General features: G+C 46.8%; 1 protein-coding gene across 1 annotated transcript; it reads right to left on the bottom strand.

The window, feature by feature from the left end:
• Nucleotides 1-7,336: 7,336 nt before the first annotated feature.
• On the bottom strand, nucleotides 7,337-19,262 carry LOC120842994 (probable inactive tRNA-specific adenosine deaminase-like protein 3). Its single transcript, XM_040214207.2, has 7 exons — nucleotides 19,185-19,262; nucleotides 19,050-19,106; nucleotides 17,931-18,135; nucleotides 15,686-15,785; nucleotides 14,395-14,551; nucleotides 10,949-11,051; nucleotides 7,337-7,639 (listed from the first exon to the last, which is right to left on the bottom strand). The coding sequence occupies exons 3-7, from the start codon at nucleotides 18,131-18,133 to the stop codon at nucleotides 7,471-7,473; spliced, it is 732 nt and encodes a 243-aa protein (XP_040070141.1). The 5' UTR covers nucleotides 18,134-18,135; nucleotides 19,050-19,106; nucleotides 19,185-19,262; the 3' UTR covers nucleotides 7,337-7,470.

The raw sequence follows: 19,262 nt of genomic DNA, 5'->3' as shown, positions 1-19,262 counted from the left end.
GCGGGCGCGTTTTTCACAGAATTGAAGAGGGGAAGGTCGCCAAACCACACACGACGCTTTTCGTCGACGTCTCCTCGGCATTTGGTACACTGTAGCCCTACTCACGCCTTTCATGAAAGGAATCAAAATTTTGATCGGCTGCTATATTATTGCGTTCTGCAAGGGGACATAAAAAACTAAATCTTAATCAACCACGAAAGCCTAATTTGCTAACGCCTGTTTTATAAATGTGCCTTGCAATCGGAAAGTTGCAAACAAGTCCCGGCAGGAGGACGGCCGTGATCTCTGCTCAAAACAATTCTTTTTGTAATTTTTTTTCACATCGCCCGCAACATAGGTGGTATTTTCTTCTGTCTCAGTCGTTCATCGCTCGTTTCAAAGAGATATAGCAATTTTGTACATTTCGCCAATAAACCAGCGAATGCGGCAAGCAAACTCCCATTTCGGTGGCTGAGTCAAGGCAGTCAGCTGGCCGCATAGCTAAGCAAGCCGATTCCCGAGCAACTTCCGGCTCTCTACTCGGGCACTGATTGGCCGGTACCGCACCGTATGCTTCCGGATACGCTACGCCGAAATACGCCGATGCGCCGAGATCTGTCTCGGTCGGATTGCCGAATACGTGCGTATTTACGCCGACCTCTGAAGCGCTCGTCCCGACGCCCGCTGTACGTCGGAATTGCGCCCGCAAATACGTCGCAAATACGCCTTATGTGGTTCGGGCTTCAGGTGCCCGTTTCCGGCTTCAGCGGCGTCGGCGTAACCATGCAGTGCATTATGGAAAATGTCCCATAATGCAACGCGCGGGACTCGTGATGTTACACGTGACGTAACAAGGGTCTTGCACGTTGCATTACGAGAAACGTCCCATGATGTAACGCACGGGGAGGAGGAGGAGAAGGGAAGAGGGGATGGGGAGGAGGGGCATACCCTCCCTCAGTACCCTCCCCTCCTCCTCCTCAAGAGATGTGCTCTAATTCGGCGTTACCGGGAGTTGTAAACATCTTTTATTTTTTAACTAATGCTTCTATAAACTAGCAGCCCGAGTCCTTTGTTTGAAACGCTGACTCCAGAACAATGTTAGCTGGCTCTTACTTAAAGGGGCACTGACACATCAAAATCATATTTTTTTTTATTATCCGAAACGATTGAAAACGATGCCGGGACATTACCCTCAAAATTTGAAATTTGGGAATTGAGTATTTGTGAAGTAAAAAAACAATTTCCAAATGCCGAATTCGAAGTTCCCGCGCGATCGGCGCCGGTGCCTTGACGTCAAAAATTGCGGAGACCTGAGAGTCGACTTTCTTTCACCACTCCCTGCTGTTGCCATGGCGACCCAAAGCGAGGAGGAAAGGAGTGAGCGGCGGCGTTGCGGCGGACCGGTTTTGAGCGGTGTCGCCTGTTTTCCGTTGGAGGATACAAATCCAGGAGACGGCACCACAACGAACTCCCGATTTTTGGTATTTCAAAAAGAAGGGCCGTAGTGCGTTCGCAATTGCGTTAAAAAACATGTTTTAGGATTGCCGTAATTAAATGTTATAGAGATGTCGCCTACAGAGCTTCTAAATTTAATGATTTTTGACGTCACCGATCAAAAGAAGCGAGGAGGCGAGAGGCGGGAAAATCAAATGCCAAAAATAGAAAGGCGCGCGCGCGCGCGGGAAATTTTTTTTCGCGATGCGGTTTTTTTTGCGTGTCTATGACTGCAACTTGCATCGTTTTAGACAATAAAAATAAATACGACCTTTGGGGTGTCAGTGCATGACTGGACTTGGTCGATAGAGTGGTTTGTACTCTCAACGTGTTCAGCCAGCGTGCCTCCCTCCTCGAGAACTGCGCCATCCTCGGAATGGAAAGAAGCTAACGGAAACGCCTTCTGTTAGAGTCGTGGCATATCCAGTCACACGTGGCAACGTGAACCGGTCAACAGGGACCCTTCCCAACAGCTACGTTTCAGGGTTAAGAGGGATAATCCAGAGAGCGCAAGAGGTTGTTGGGGTTCGTGGGCAGGCTGTTCCGCGGACAGAAACAGTCGCCCGTAATCAAGGGGCCGAGTTGGCCCCGAAACGTCGGGGGGTTTTTGATTTTATTGAAGGAGCTGTGCAACGGTTTCAGTGCTTTGCTTAAATAATTTGGGAGTTTGTGTCTCGACGTTTCTGAAGTAAACAAAAAAACGATTTTAACTGCATGTCCTAGTTTTTATTTTAAAAATTGACAAAGATTGAGGTTTTTGGCACCTCTCAACTCCTTCACCATCTTCCATATCACCTGCACCGCGACGTAAATGGGGGATGAGCGGGGTTCCGGTGAAGCTCTCTCTCCAGAGCGAGCAGTGAGAACTCACCCGCTCGCAACCACGTGACCACATGCTTGCGCAGCGCAACATGGCGAAAGGAGGGAAGTCTCGTCCGGGTCTGGCCCACTAATCTCTCTTGTACTAGGCTGGTTCACGGATCAAGAGCCCGTTGGTGTCGCCACCGGCGGCCATTGCTTGACACCAGGCAATACACTCAAGTCTATGGGAGAAATGCACAAAAGTAAGAATATTGAAGCATGTAGGCTGTGCTCGGAGGCGGGAATTTTATGGTGTGCCGCAATCCTTATGTCGTGTGTTCGGAGATTGAATCGGTAGATTAAAACAACCAAACGTACAGAAGCACCTATGGCTGAACTGGCAAGCTAGTTCTCGTAGTGGAGTAAACTGCGAGGCACCTCTTCGCTGGTTGTCTTGGTCACGACTCGCACGCAAGCAATCTCGCTTAAACATTTTATATCTCTCACGTACTCGCGCTGCGGTATCGGCAATAGAGTGTACTAGAAAGACGGAGTGCGACCACCGGAGTGCTATTTTGGTACCTGCGCATGTGGAAAAGACGGCTAATCCAAGCCACTTTGCTCGTAGCGCCCCCGCGGGCACTACAAGCGAAGTGGTTCGGAATAACCGCTTTTTATGAAAAATGCGTTTCATTCGAACGCCAAGCTCGACCAGCACACTGGTCATGGTCATAGAAACGATAAAACGCCGGACTATCTTTTTTATAAAACCTAGACGTCGGGCGTCACATACATAAAGTCACTGCGACGTCACAACGCCATGCGACATCAGGACGCCTTGATGTCAATATCGTCGTTGACGTTGACAACATGCGTTACACGACATCAAGACTGCGTTCTGACGTCATATTGCGTTGACAACGACGACGATGTCATCGTTGACGTTGATGACGACGACAACGTCACGGGACGTCCAGATGATGGCATCTTTGTCAATGCAATGTCATAAGGACACTTGGTGTCAGTTCGTTGACGTCGTTGTCGACATGACGCATGAAGATGTCCCGACAGCTTCACGACGTCATCGTTGACGTTACACGGCGTCAAGGCTTCGTTGTGACGTTGACGTTCACGATGACGCCAGGACGACGTTAACGTGACGTCATAGCGATGTTTGGCGTTGTGTGGGGCGTTGACGTCAACGTCGGCATTGACGGCCACGTCCACGTCGTCCTCGATGTAACACGCAACGTCATGACCGCGTTAAAACGGCGACTTGATGTCACGTAACGGCGTCGCCCTCAACGCGGCGCGATGTCACGATCGCGTCACAACGGCGACGATGTCGTGTAACAGCATCGTCCTCAAGGCAACGTCACGACTGCGTTAAAACGGCGACTTGATGTCGATGGCCTTACGACAGCATCTTGGCGCCACGTAACGTCGTCGACGATGGCGTCGTCGTGTCATGGTGCTTTGACGTCACCTCTGGCGTCAAAATCCTAAAAATTACAATATAGCCCCCAGGGGGCTATATTGCCCATATGACCTTGACCTTTGTCGTTGCTTGATCGGAGCGAAGGTGGCGCTGCGATCAAAGTGGCCTGGTTCCACCTGATCGCTTTCCAGATTTTGAGGTCCAGCTGAAAGCATGAGCAGAGCCTATAGCTCGTCCCACTCTTAACTTCTAGTACACTCTACCGGCGGTATCGCCGGTGGAGCTAAGCCTCGCCGTTCTCTCACGGCTTTCATCTTCCTCGTAGCTCGTGGTGTCGGGCTCGGTGCGAAACGTCTACAGCAGTTGCCCATGCAATTTGAGAGGTGCGGCCAATGTTACGTGCATGCATCATATGTGCGCTTTTCCTAACAGTCCCCCCCCCCTTATTCTGTGCATGTACAGTTCCGAGAGAGATAGCTAGGTTCAACATTGTACATGTTCCTTTTAAAAGTACACGGAAGTGACGTCTTACGTCTGATTGGTTGGAAGCAAGAGTGATGTAATTCCCCTAGAAAGATGTGGGCGGAGTCAGCTACTGGACGTGACAACATATTGATGTTTCATTTTGTACTTCGTACGTTTGGAAAGGTACTAGCTCCTAAATAGGTGTCTTTCATTGGTCATATTCTCCAAACCGCGTCGTCGTCAGGTGATTATGCCACTTTACGACTAATTTAGTTACTGTTTTCGCCTGCGCTTGCGATATGGCGACGCTGGTTCATGATGTAGCTGAGCAATTAGACCGGTACAGTACAACTACTAGCCTAGGGTCTTTAACATGCATCATGCTAGTGATTTTGTGAGCACATGCCGATTTAAAAGTAGTCCGATTTGTGAAACTTGAAGCCCCAATATACAGAACTCCATTCAGTCATTTTTACAAATGGACACTGGTCTTCAACCTCCACTACTCTCGCACTGGGGTTTTCAAACTTTTTCATCTTGAGGAACCCCTAGTCCACTGACAGTTGACCAACCCCTCTTGGTTTTGGCATTGATACGGACAAGTTCAGAGGCCTATAACCTAGGTAGTTTGGCACAGAGTTATGGAAAAATATTTTTGTAGCCCCGTTTCTTTTCTTTCCTTTTCTTTCAAAAGAATGTTTTAGTGATTGGGTTTTGTATTTAAGACGATAGTACAAAGAGTAGGTCAAAGCGCGTTTTTTTTAAAAATTGTCTAGTGGGAGCACATAAAGTGCTTGCAAGCTGTCCTGATTGAGAGGCATTGAGAGGAAAAACTTAAGATGAAAAATCTGAATGGGAAGAGCGGTCACTCCGTGGCCACTACAGCCGGAGCAGCCGACGTGCAAAGCAACCATCTCGAGCGTACGATTTTGGGGGAACCCTCGAGCTTGCTTACCCTCGAGTTCCTACGAACCCAGTTTGAGAGCCCGTACATACAAATATGCCTCTTAAGGAGGCTTCTCCTTACACATGCCGTGCACTGCGGGGGAGTGACAGTCACAACAAAGTTGCTGCAAGTCAACGCAGTGGAGCAAGCGCAGAACAGATCCGTAAGTATGGGAAATTCTGAAGTTTGTAACAGAGTATTCGAAGGCAGTTATTCGCACCGATAATGAATTTAGAATATTAGCTCATCTAGTTTTAATGTTCTAGTCAAATGCGTGTGCACTGGCATCCTTGAATGTAATTCCTTGTTTGTAAACAGTGCTTGACTGGCATTTCGTTTCACACTTTTTAGGGGCGAAGCTCCTTAGGGTCTAGCCTTGCCTGGCGTCCGTGCTCACATCGATTGCCATCCCACCTGTCTTCTTAAAAAAAGAAAAAATGTTTGCGCAGTCGACAGGATTCGAACCTGTGCGGGGAGACCCCAATGGATTTCTAGTCCATCGCCTTAACCACTTGGCCACGACTGTGGGACGAGTAGGGGGCTCTGAGAAGAGCTGGGGACGTCATGGATGAAACGTTGCATGTAGCCGCTCAACGTCTATACAGGAGAGGGCGCTGCAGTCAAATCGCGTTAAACTTAGCATGCATTGGCTTAACGTTTATAGACGAGAGGGCGCTGCGGTCAAATGCGTATATAACCATGTTCCATACCACATTCTCTTTCTGACATGGACCGTTGACTTAAGCGGTGGAGATGCGTTCCCACGGCTTCTAGCGGATCCAAGCTGATCTGCTAGAACCACTGGCTCTGCATTTCACCGACCATAAAGCAGTAATAATGAAGTCGAAACGGCAACCCGGAACTCAGCACTACCTGAGCAATAAAAAAAAATCGGCACCATCAGCACTACCTATGAACAATAAAATCAGTATCATCAGCACCACCAGAGCTTCGCCCCAATCAACATCATTCACCATGTGGAAATGTGGTCTTTTTTTTTTTTACTTTTGGGGGTTCCAGGATCAAGGAGATGCTGGGGCGTTGTTACTATGCTGACCAAGGTTCCTTCCAATTCTCGAAACTATTTTTCTATGCTTCCTGCTCTCTCTTCTGCAAACGAAGTGTTGCGTAGTCGGGGACTTGAACCAGGTGGCCTGCCAGGGACGGAGTCGGAGCATCTTCTGCTGCCGGTGCTTAGGTAGGGATTTCTCGAGCCATCGTTTGCTGGCATCCAATGCCCGCCGCTAACCGTCTCTCGCCTTAGCGTACACAGTGCACCCAGCCGGCAAAGCTGAGTCACAGTCCGTTGCAGCACGAGCCTGGCGGTGGTTGACTTGAAATAGTAGGATGCATCACGCAGTGAATTTCAACACAGAGCAGTGGGTCACATTCACGTCGGCTGATGACGTACCCTTGAGCCGTGCAATATAACAGGCTGGCTGCGCCCGTTATATTGCACAGCTCAAGGGTATGTCATCAGCCAACAAGAATGTGACCCACTGCTCTGGTGATCTGAAACCCAGGAAGGAGGCCAGACGTGGCCTCCTGTGCTGTCGGCTGATCTCGAGCGCGTCCCGTGACCTGCGTCTTGAGCGCGCTATTTTTCGGAGAGCTCGTACCTGTGCCAGCAATATCAGGTCGCAACCCACGATGTCTATGCTTCGATGGTGCTAGGCGAAACTTGAGGGCTGCAATCCATGCATCGGTGGCGGAGGGTCGCCAGGAAGGACCTTCACTACAGGGATGCCACCGCAGGCACGTAGCCAGGGGGGGGGGGGGGGGGGGGGGGGGGGGCATGGCCCCCCCCCCTTGAAATCTTTTATTTTGCTGGGGCCTCCTCTCCCCGCTCCCCCTCATACAGCATTTTGTCATGGGCAGGCCCCCCATGACAAAATCGAGCCAAAAATAGGGGGCGGGCTATCTTTCGGGGGTGGGGCATCTCTCGGGATTTCACGGTAGTTGCACCTTAGTCCTATACTATTTTACTGCTCGAGTGTAAAAAGTTTTGCGACTACTCAGTCCACTGTAGAACGAGGAGATATTTATTTTCTTCCTCGTTTAAAAACGGAAAAAAGCATTTTACATACGGGGCACAAGATGGCAGCACTAATCGAGACAAAAGCTGGAAAGAGGAAAACTGCGCTAACACTCGCATGTACAACTGCAGGCACCATGGCTGACATCATGGCTGACATCATACCTATACAATGCACAACACCAGAGTTTTATAAAATCGAGCGTTTATTACGTAAAATCTTCCCAATCTCCCAAAGTAAAGTATGCCACCAAATAACGAAGCGAGTGCGCAGCAGCTCCCTTTGAAACAAATGTCCACCCAGAGGATGTGTCACGTGACGACGTCCGTTCTCTGCCGCAGCAGGCCTCGCCACACTTCAAAGTGGTGGTTGAGTCCTGGCTGCACATGCAACTTGCGACACGTGCCCAGGGCACCCCACGGTGTTGCTTGGCCGTAGAACACTCGCCGAACCCTAGAGTGTACCAGTGCCATTCCACACCTGCAAATCGGGTGAAGGGGTCCTCATCTCGGCAACTTCTGGAGTTCTGCTCTACCGCTACGGCGCCTAGAACGTATCTCGGACTGGCACGTTTATTGCATCCTCATTCCTGACCCCTCCATTTCCTCCTATTGACGTTGCACTTCTGCCGCATTGCCTGCCCCCATCTTGGCGGTGGCGCCATGGAGTTAAGATAATCTAGAGGAAAAGGTCCCGCCCATTTTGGCTGCTTCGAAACGGAGGGACATGAAGCAGACTTTGGTGGTATGGCTGGCGACACTCTGATATACACGAGGAAGCAGAAAAACATAAGGTTTGTAGACAGCATGACCCTGGGACTCCCGCGACATAATTTGTTGCCACTTTGGGACCATAATTCTCCCGCCATCGGTATGCTAAACGCACCAGTCAGAGGCACGTTCCAGGCACCATAATATTGCCGAGATCCTTTTTCCGAGAGCTAATGTAGTTTATATCTGGAACTCTGGGGCCTCAATTCTATGCAGAGTTGCGATCTATTCGAGTGCTCGGTAGAGTTTAATTTACTGATTTTCCGTTTTTCTTGCCGCTATTTAGCGAAACTCTCGAGCTACCCTCGTGAAACAGAGATCCTCGAAACCATTTATAATGACGATGATATTGCACCGAGCTATTCTTTCCTCATGGATGGGGGTATATTTGGAGTAGATTCTCAAGCATTTATTTGTGTTTTATGCACCCCGAGTAATGGACAACAGTCACAGGCATGCAAACAACAAATTGAGAAAAGATTTTTCAAATGTCCGTCGAAGAAAGCGTGCATCGGGATTTCTAGATTTCACGAACGGAAACTATCATTCTACCCGGTTGCTTTCCTGGATTTTTCGGGTCATCAATTTATTTACGGACGATACCAGTTTCAATCTGCTCATAGACCTTACTGCTATTTATGCTTAATAATGCTTAAGATGTTTTTTTTAAAATGAAAATTATTTGAAACAAAAAAAAAACAACTTGTAAATAAATTACTCACGCAGGACGACGTTATTGCCCGTGACGGAAGTCGGCACACAAGTACGAAGAAACAACTAGTGGCTTAACTTACTTAAATTCGCAAACTTTTCAGCTATTATTTTTTTTTTTTGCTGGCATATTGTTATTGGAGATTTCCTGCTTGTCCTTTGTGAGCTGTTATATTTTAGAAAAAAACTTTCAGCCTTTCCACTCTGGTGAAGGAAGAGCTGTGGAGCTGTACTATGGTGGGACAACCTCAAGGACGACGTCTAAGACGACCTCAAGGATGACCTAGAGGACGACCTCGAGGACAACGTCTAGGACGACCTCAAGACGACTTCTAGGACGACCTCAAGGACGACTAAGAGGACGACTTCTAGGACGACCTCAAAGACGACTTCTAAGACGACCTTGAAGACAACACCTAAAGAAATTTAGCCTTTCCACTCTGGTGAAAACCAGAGTGGAAAGGCTGGAAAGGTTGCCGCCGTCGCTCATAGATGGCGGTAGCTGTTCAGAAGTTTTGTGTCAAGATTTGTTTGTCCACGGACACAAAGCTGGGGAAACGAGCCCTTAACAGCTCCGCTGTAAAAAATGATTCTTTGAGTTGTGATGTGGTGAGCTTCGGTATCTGCGGCAGTGCACGAACGACACTCAGCCAGCAAACAGTGCAAAATGCCCAAAAAAACTGCCCCCAAAAAAGGCGGTGTTTGGCCACGCATTGGTCTGACTTTTGGTGTTTTATACTCTTTGCCATCTTAGTCTCGTTTCCACACTGCTGCAGCTACTGAAATTCGCCACATCATAACTCTAAGAATATTTTTTTTTTTCCTGGAGTTTAGTGACTCATTTGGCCTATATTTAGGCCAAATGGCTGCAAATCTCCAATTGATGAAGTGCAAATCTTGAATTGAGATATGTCAGCTAAAAAAAAAAATAGCTAAAAAGTTTGTCAGCAAATTTGAGTTAATTAGGCCATAATTGATTCTTTATACTCGTGCCCCGACATTCACCACAATCATCTATGTTATCTTCCAGGAATAATTTCTTTATTTATAGTGTCCCTTTTGTTTTGAATATTTTTTGTCTTAGGAAACACACCGTGTATATACTAGGCCGGGAACGAACTCGTGGCATGACTGGACAACATCTGAACTACAGTAGTACTAAACAAGATAGCCAGTTTCTTCAATAAATAGCCAATAATAGATGAGAGATGAAAGGATCACTATAGGGCACAGTTGAAATGGGCAGACTGACATTTAGTAGTGTGCAATCCTAAAAGTCTGAAAAGACCGCTCCGCTTGGACCCTCAAAAATTCATGCGGGTAATCTAAAGTCTTGTCTTTTGAGGGCTGTTCATTCTTACTCAAAATGCACGCATACCCTAAGCTGCCACAGACTACGCCATGAACGTTGTTCTCTGACCGACCTTACAAGATCCTAATAATCTCATTTGCACATTCCCCTTGAAAGTTTAAAACGGAGTAGTTGCCATTGCTGTGGAAGCACCGATCACATCGCAGCAATGATCCAGACCCAGGCAATGCGATATCTAGGAGAGCCGTGGCACCTTTCATGAGGGGAGGTTTCCAATAGATTTTTTTACTTCCTAATTTCTCCAGCCTTAAATTAATTTTCAACCATTTGTGAAGTTTGGATAGCAGTTTTTATGTCACCTATAAACCATCTATGCCAGTTTTTCGCTAGACTTGCCAACAGCTTTTTAACTCCTTGTTTGACTTTTCCAAGGGCCTCGTTTTCTAACCACTCAATTAAAAGTTTTGTATTGGTCAATTCAGCTTATAATTAGTCAGATACAGCATAAGACAGTGCGAGGGGGGAAAAGGGTGCAAATAAAAAAGCCGTTGTGGAAGGGAGGTCACTCCCCTCCACTTTAGCTTTCCACCCTTTTCCCCCTTGCACTGCCTTTCTTACGTTGTATCTGACTAGAGCTACTGCAATTAATAAAAGTACCGCCATTGAGAGCTCTCCACCTTGGGTAATGATTGCAGTCTTAAATAATATTGATAGCAATAATGACAATAATGATTATGGCAATAATAATAACGATAAAATAATAATAAATCTGTTTTTATCATAGTGTCCAGGAACTACTGAAAGCTCTGCAGCCTTGGTCAAGTAGCTGTCTTAAATAATGATGATGAATATGGTCAATAATAATCATCTTCACTGGCTCAAGAAAACCGTGGCAGCCTAGAAATGCAAGAGCCTGTGCCACGGAGGCCTGCAGTGCCTCATTTGGGAGGGTAGTTATGCGAACGTGCAAGTTTTACTCCAGAACTTTCCACTCACATTGTGCATGGTTCGTGGCTGATGTAGAAGTCGTAGCCAGTGCAGAGGTACGGCACCTTACTGCCCACTTCCAGGTCGCGCCGCGTGATGCTGCACATCTCGCCTGCCAAGGAGAGCCACAATGCCTCGAGCCCCAGTCCCAAGACGGCACCCGACAGACCAGACATCCCCAGGTTTTCTCTAGGGTTTTTTTGTATCAAAGCCAACCATTAACCTTGTCCGCAAAAAAAAGAAAAGAAAAAAAAAAAGGGGCAGCCATTTGCTTGTCGGTGAACGTAGTCTACCGACCAAACTCGATTCGACTGCAAGGGACTAGAGTAATGATATATGCTTCGCTTGCGGAGCATAGCATCGCAATGGTGCTCCCAGGGCGACCATGTTGGATCCAAGGCTGCACTATGGGGAGCCACCGTCGCTTCTGTGGGAGACCCCAGAGGTGCGGATGGTGTGGCTGTGAGGCGGCATGCGGAGCCGGGAAGATATAGTGCGGTGACACGCCGCGCGTGAGTTGACATTCCGTCATCTGTTGCCTGTTTCTCTCTGTGCGCTCGGTAGAATGTACTAGCCGACGAAAACGTTGTCCCTTCGCAAGCCGTAGCTGCTCGTTGTCGTCTGGTCAGAGATGTCCGGATGTGCCGGTCGCGTATCACTCCGCGAGCGCCACAGACACGAGCAAGGCAGTCAATCTCCGTGTTGTCTGTTGCCCGGACTTTGGAAACATGTTTGAAAATATTGCTCGCATTATAACACAATGCGATTATATTGTAACCAGTGGCTACACATAATGTTCAACGATCAAGGAACCTTGCAGTTCGTCCAATTTTAGTGTAGGATGGGAATTTCGCAAACGCAAAGCGTGAAACTTGATTCGCCCGAACATATGAAGCTGATAACTATATATGAGAGGTGACATAAAAATAGACTTATAGAGCAATGCATATAAATCTCGCGATACCCACGTATCCTTTCCAAATCTCGAATGTGAAAAGGATATTGTCAGAGTAACATAGTCTATCGCGTATGCTAACCGCAGCTTCATTCAGGAATTTTCGCAGCAACGTAGAGTTATCACATCAACACTTACCAAGCTCTTTATTAATTTCTTTATTTACACTCAACATTTGCATATGTAATGTTCCGCCTTAGAGGAATAAGTTGCCCTTAGCACTATGCTGCACTGCAGCAAAGCAAGATTCTCAAAATCGCAATGCCCCCCCAACGTGGTTGTCACTTCACTGCAGCACACCAATGCGAGATAAAAAGCGCACTCAACAAAACTCACTTTCCAGAACGGACCACGGAACTTCCAAGCAGTGTGTCGAACCGAAAAAAATACGGGTTCGGTTACGGTTCAGGTAAATTAATTTTGTTCCGGTTCAGTTCCGGTTCAATTAATTCGATCCGCGAATCGGTTCGGAATTTATAAATGACAAATTGCAACATCAAAATAAATTACAAATAAAACATCTGAAATCAGCACATACGAAACGGGATACATCGTAGTGTAAGGCTCAGGGATTTCTACCAGGAATGGTTTCTTTATGTGCACTCAAAGGTTACCTCACCGACGTTTACGCATTCGGACTTCATATAATTGGGTCCGACGCAGTAGCTGTAAAATCCGCGACCTCCTTACAAACCCACTTACAAGTAGAACTCGCTAACTATCCCGCCACCTCGGCGTGTAAGCAATTGAAGGAACAGTGAGGAGAAAATACAGCTTTCTTTATTTGAACTAGCTTTCGGTAACTCAAATTAGACCCTTAAAGAAGTTTTCATTAAACAAGATACGGAATATGAAAAACGCTTCACCGAACGCAATGCCAGAAGGACGTAATAGGATAAATATTAAAATAGAGGAGTTCGCTGTCTCACAAATATGTTAGCTTCTAAGTGCCTATACGAAACCGGATGCGTTATTATCAAACTCCACAGCCTTTTCTTTTCTCATTCCGATGGAAGCAAGCTTCAAGAACTCGCGCGTTCTAGAAACGTGTTATGAAATGAGCACACAGCAGCATTTAGGATTTACGAGATTGTAGGAAAATAAAATCTCGTGACGCAATTTTTTTTTTTTTTTGCTCAGCTTTTTAATTTTTTTTCTTCCGTGCAAGCCGCGAGCAGCGCAATACTGGTTCCGATGTCAAGATTCATGGATGCAGCGTTTGTCAAGATTCATGGATGCAGCATTTATTGACGCTTTGCAGCAGCTGTGCATGGAAGCCGCCATAACTGACCTTCAGTTTTTGTTTTTCTCTTATTTAGTTAATTCACTTCATCATTACCATAGCAGGCTAGGTTATTGCCATATTAGATTCAACTGTGTCCTTTTCTAAAGCATCGGCCTTCGTAGAGGATCGTCAACTACCGTTTCAGTTGCTCGGCATCTCGGTAAGACAAGAGATGGTCAGCAATGGCGGCTGTAATTTGGCGCGTGTGTAAAGCGTTTATATTCCTCAGACTGAGTGGAGAAGAAAAATATGTAAGCGAGGTGTGTGTCAGTTGACGGCACTTAAAAAACAAATGGCACTGATAGCACATTCATTGTCAACAGCGTGTGGCCGAACCGTTTTGACATGAGCCGGTAACCGTTATTTTTGTTCCGGTTCAGTTCCGGTTCGGGTTCATCGCGATAACAATATAACGGTTCGGGTTCGGGTTCAGTTCCGGAAAAAATACAGGTTCGGTTCGGGTTTTCGGTTCGGTTCCGGTTCGACACCCTGCTTCCAAGCACTATCAATGTTTGATACAGAGATATTAAGTGATAATCGAAAGTTCCAGAAATTCGCACGAACCTACCGTAACAATTCGGTCGTGTAGTGGGGCCTGGGCTATTACAATTTCAGTATTAATAACATAAAAGTAAATTTTGGCGCAATGTTGATGCCAATTCCTCACATTCGAAATGTAGCACGATCTCGTAGCAGGGTAAGCACTTTGGCACAGCAATCGCTTCACTCTAGGTTTCATACACAAAAACAAGTAGAAAAAAAGAAAGATAGAACTCTAGTATTTGAAAAGATTAGAAATATGTATAAGCACTTTTTTTTTTAAGTTTTCCATCTTACTGTCTAGATTGTATCCCCAAGTGTTGATCAGTATGCAAGGATACGCTCTTGTACGGTGACTGCTGGGAAAAAAATGATTTTTGTTACTAAAGCAACATTTCCTTTTAATACACATTTAATATTTTCCAGAAAAAAAACATTTAATGTCCGAAAGCTTTGTTCAAACACTAGGTTTACACATCCTCGTTCGAGTAAAAGAAAATGTGAGAGAAATGGTAGTTCATTCGAGAGCTGCGAGAAACCGAAGTTTCCTTGCCCTTCGGAGGACGGAGAAAAAAAGGTTTTCTGAAGAAGATTGTCACAGCACCCCTTGGCCTAACCTAGAAGACCGGGACCAGACAATGGCCCCGCCAAAACTGAGACATAGACCAGACTCACATCCGGGCGGGACCGGCCATGCGCCGCCACCTTGCTGCCGTGCCACCAGGTCGATGGCAACCATGGTGGCGTGTCTCAGAGGATGTTTCCCATCTCCCACGGCGACCGCCAACACCCTGTCGGTGCTGGGGTTAACCACCGCCACTCCAATGCCTGCCTTTGCAGCAACAAGAACGGGTGTGCCGTGTTAGTGTCCCTGAGACCGATATCGGGAAGCTGCGCTTTGCAATCTGGTGCTTTAAGCACTCAGTACACAGGACTCAACACTGGGAGAATTAGGCAATGCTTCCGAAACCGCAACTGGGACATCCATACTGTGCCATTGGTAGAGAAGAGAAGCGTTAATGTTTCTTGAGAAGGCAACACGGAAAAAGTAAAGATCGGTCGGGTTCTTACATCTGGTAGTCCATAAATTTTGAGTGTTTTTGAAGATAAATCCGAATCCGCAATACATGCCATATTTACTCGCATAATGAATGCACTCGCATAATGAATGCACCCCCCACAACAGGCATCAATATTTAGGCTTTTCCTTTTTCTTGCATAAAGCACGCACTTTTAATTTTTGGCTCCGCGTGTCTCAAAGCCTATTTTCTATTGCTGCCAAGCGGTCAGGCCAAGTCAGGCCAAGTCAAGTCAAGCCAAGCCAAGCCAAGCAAAGCCGCTCTCGTAATGGCTGCTATTGCGTGGTTACGGAAGTGATCAACCGTGAAACCGAGCGGCGCGCACACCTAGCAAAGCTGGGGTCGAGGAATTACCCGGCCCTGGACGTGCTTCGTCCATCGGATGCATTGATGTCAACAAACACGCCGTCATCTTGGACAGTGATATCGTGAAAGTGGTTAGGCCTAAGAATGGCCGCGTCGCTCTTCATGCTGAGTGAGCTTCGTAAGGCGCTTTTTCTTTGGCAAAAGGCACGCCAAAAGTGCTCTAGAAAAGGTTAATTTTAGAGCATGGTTACAGTGGCGCGCCCACGACAAGCCATGGGTGAGCATCCGTCAGTGGAGACATGCCACAGTACCCTGCCGTGTCATATTGACACCTAAAATGACAATCACGCAAAGTGTGTAAACGCAAAAATTTTACCCCGCGTAATGAACGCACCCCCCAAATATGTGCCAATGTTTCTGAAAAAAAATTTCTTCATTATGCGAATAAATACGGTACTTTTATCGCCGAAAATCACCAGAAATGCACAATCCTACGTGTAGATGACATGACACAAGAAACCAAGTGCTCTAGAAGATGGCAGGTGCCACCATCTATAGAAGAATCTCTCTCGCAGGCATACCCTAGACTCCTGGGCCGCTGTGACAGCCAGTGCCATGTAGTTCTCCATGGTGGCTCGCTCTTGATCGGAGAAGAGCTTCCCGCTCAGCACCCTGGCAATGCTGCATCAAGACAAGGCATTGCGGGTGACTCAAACTTCTTCCCGCACACACCTAAGGGTGTATTCGTGCAACAGATCTTCATCTCCGAGGAGGAAAGGCTGCGAGGAGAAGTTAGTTCTAGTTGGCGGCGGAGGCTTTTCATGACGGAGCCGCACTGAGTTGAGCCAGCAGTGTCTTTAGTTTCCTAAATATGTTTGCGACCTTCAGTGGCTCGTAGAACAAAACGTGGAAAGAAAAGAAAAATTGAAAGATGTGGTTGTGTTGTCTTCGTCTCCACTCGTTTATTCTTTCTTCAATCTCGACCCGCACCAACACACTCTTCGTCCATTAAAAAGAAAAAAAGGCACCCAATGGATCAATGCTGCTGATCGTAATCCTTCCCACAAGATGGGGCAAGCGTATGCTTCGATGAGATAGTGGACACTCTGTAGGCCGATCGCGAATCCTCTGCAGCTTAATTCTTTCCTCGAAGAAACACTCCGTCGGGACACCATAATCTACTCCTGCAACGTAATAATCATTAGCTTTTGTTCCCACTCCGCCTGCATGTCGTGTGCACCTGTGCAATCACAATGCACATTAAAGGCCCAGGTTAGTGGTAATACTACAATGACCAGACTACTCCTCAACAGCATAAGGTGGCACTTCGAGGCAGATTCACTATAAATTTTAATCAAAAGTCAAAAGCCATTTCGGAAATTGTGAACTGGCTAACATTTTAGCTCAGAGATTTGCAAAGTGGGGGGTCATGACCCCTCGCGGGGTTATGAGACCATCTGTGGGGGTCGCGGGGGCCTCAAGAAGCCAAGTCACTGTTAAGTATAGTAGGAGGGGAGAGGTCGCCGGACGGCATTGGGGTATTCTAGGAGTCATGGGCCTGAAAAGTTTGCGCACCTCTGCTCTAGCTCATCGCATTCAACATGCATCTGCTGATTTTCTGAACTTTGTTAAGTGATAAAGACATTAGTAATGGGGCACAATCATAGAAGTACTACACAATAACTTTGGAAATTGTTTCTTTTTAAAAGAATGACATTGCTTCGAGCCTCGAACCAATTATGGGTTTTTTATGAAGGGAAGTGCAGACGTTGGACATGGACCACTTCACAAGGAGAAAGCCTTTTTTCCCTCGAGAATTTCTCACTTGCCCCTCCTCTCCTTAGTCTCTCCCTCTTTCATTCCAACGCTAGCGCCTTCTAGGCTGCCCTTCCGCCGAGCGCCGCAACAGGTAACTGCTCGCAGACCCTTGCTAGGTCGGTGTTTTCTGCGCGATTTTAAATCGCGGCTTTCGTGTTTTCGTTAGGATATACGAGTTGCCGGTATCCACGACGTCTTCGCTACTGGGAATATCTTTCCATCGCGAGTTTGGTCGAGGCTTTGGCTGTGCGTCTGCTCGGATCATTTCCAAAACAGCCGACAGCAAATATCATCACTTCTTGTGCCTTTTTGTTTCTGTCTTTACACACCGAAGTGACAATGAGATGAAACAAAAACGTAATGAGTGTTTTGTAAACACGTGCAAGTGATTTAGTGACGCCATGTCATAGCAGCAGCTCGACGACGTTTTTAAAAGCAAAACGCTCGACATACGCTCTACTGATAAAAAAAAGCTTCCACGGGAGGCCAGCAACGTAGTATTTATATATATGTACGCCACTGGAGGATGCGAGGCCGCGACACAGTAGGGCACAAACGGCGGACGGAAATGGCGAACCAAAATAGGCAGGACGCTCAGTCAATCAGTGGTAGTGGAAAGGGGAACTTGAAAGAAAAGGAGGAGGATTTTTCTAGAAGGTCAGAGTGTGTCCGAGGATCAATCAATGGCACTACTTTCAGTATAGGGGCAATGCAACAACTTACAAGAAACATTCGACGGTAGCGGCAGCTCTACATTTCGTGGTGGAGTGCCATTCACTGAATGCTGCTTTAGCTGGAATTCTGCACATTCTTGGTATATTCAGACATCTTTCTATGCATGTATGCAAGTTGGTGCCTTGCTCCCTCCCATATTAATCTCACCCTTTAAAAGTACACACGTCACGAGCAAAATCACCATTACTTTCATTGACACGAAGAAGCATGCTCCAGTTAAGACTGTAAATGAGACACAAAACATAGCAGACAAGGAGGAAGCAGCATCCCTACTGTTTGTCTTCGTGGAACTGTGTGGGCCAGAGGCAGTTGGACTGCTCAAACTGGGCTCTGGTCAGGGGCGGGTGCCTGGGCACCTGCACAACTCTCACTTCCGCAGACAGGCCCTGGGCATCGAATGTCTCTCCCAGGACACCCTTTAACGTCTGGGTTCCGGTCAGGTCATCACCTTTTACAGCGTGCAAGATTATGTCCATGCCTGCAAGGAGTTTTAAATACCATCGACTGTATATGTACACCAAATTACGATACCCGCGGCAAGTGACGGAGAGTAAATATTAGGAGCGCTAATTACACGGGGATGGTCTACAGTGTTGCCGGAAATGAAAACCTGATTGGACAATGAAAATAAATATTTTTTTTAATAATTCGCTCGTTTATCGGCCTGCCTCATGTACCCTTTATGGTGGATCCCAGCTGCTCAAACTGTCCCAACATAATTCCAGTCCTTCACATCTGTCATGATAATCTGGCATTCCAAAAACAAGAAAAAAAGAAGTAGGAATACTGCCCCCTGCCCCAGGTGAAAATGTCCATCAAAATCTCATATCTATTCGTCAACGGCAGATGTATGAAAGCTACGGTGCTCTTCGCTGTACAGTTCTTTCTTTCTCTATTCGTTTCAGTTTCAATGGTGTCAAGAAATTACCACTCTGTACGAGGCGCATACTTGAGTAAATCCCTCGATAATATTTGCCACATTTGATTGTCATGAGCTGCAAGGGACACGCCGAAGCCGAGCTTACAAGTCTCTTCACGCTGACATCGAACCTTAAACGCTCAAACTACGCATCAGTGCCTGGTCTCAAATTCTTCCTTCATCAGCCATCAAAAGGCAGACATTAGCATGTACAGGTGGTAATAATAGTTATCGAAGTTCCAAGTTCAAAAAGGGTCTACTGGGGTTCAACTGGAATGACCAGCTGAAGGCCCAACTGGTCATAGTCATTCCCAACCGGGAGTCAACTGGGTGCATGCAGACATGGGGCCAAGTGGTCAGATAGATTCCTGGTAAAAGTATGAGTGGCCTTAGCCAGAGGAGGCTATGGCTTAGCAATTTCAACTGGCTCAATCAATCATAGAGTATGATTCATGTCAATCAAGGCTCCTGACCCTCGCCTGTGCAGCGCACCCTCTTCAGATGCTGCTGGTCTCCCAGAGGCAAGGCATCTGAAAGAGATCTATGAAAATTACTTTCAGGAATTAAGTTGTGAACAATAGTATGATCAAAACGCAACAGTTACATACTTGACCAGTTTGGAAGTCTGCCTTCGATCTTCAATTTTCGCAATGTACACAGCAACTGGGGAAGAAAAAAATAAAAAG

The sequence above is a fragment of the Ixodes scapularis genome, unplaced genomic scaffold, assembly GCF_016920785.2.
Source record: "Ixodes scapularis isolate PalLabHiFi unplaced genomic scaffold, ASM1692078v2 ptg000324l_1___fragment_1__unscaffolded, whole genome shotgun sequence".
NCBI classification, from domain to species: domain Eukaryota; kingdom Metazoa; phylum Arthropoda; class Arachnida; order Ixodida; family Ixodidae; genus Ixodes; species Ixodes scapularis.
This window is presented reverse-complemented; position numbering and strand designations above follow the sequence as displayed.

Coding starts and splice junctions, on each gene's coding strand:
- LOC120842994 (XM_040214207.2), bottom strand. CDS start 18,133: ATGGACATAATCTTGCACGCTGTAAAAGGTGATGACCTGACCGGAACC. Junction 14,552..15,685: donor CAGCGGCCCAGGAGTCTAGG/GTATGCCTGCGA, acceptor GTTGCTGCAAAG/GCAGGCATTGGAGTGGCGGT. Junction 7,640..10,948: donor AGCCACGAACCATGCACAAT/GTGAGTGGAAAG, acceptor CCCGATTTGCAG/GTGTGGAATGGCACTGGTAC.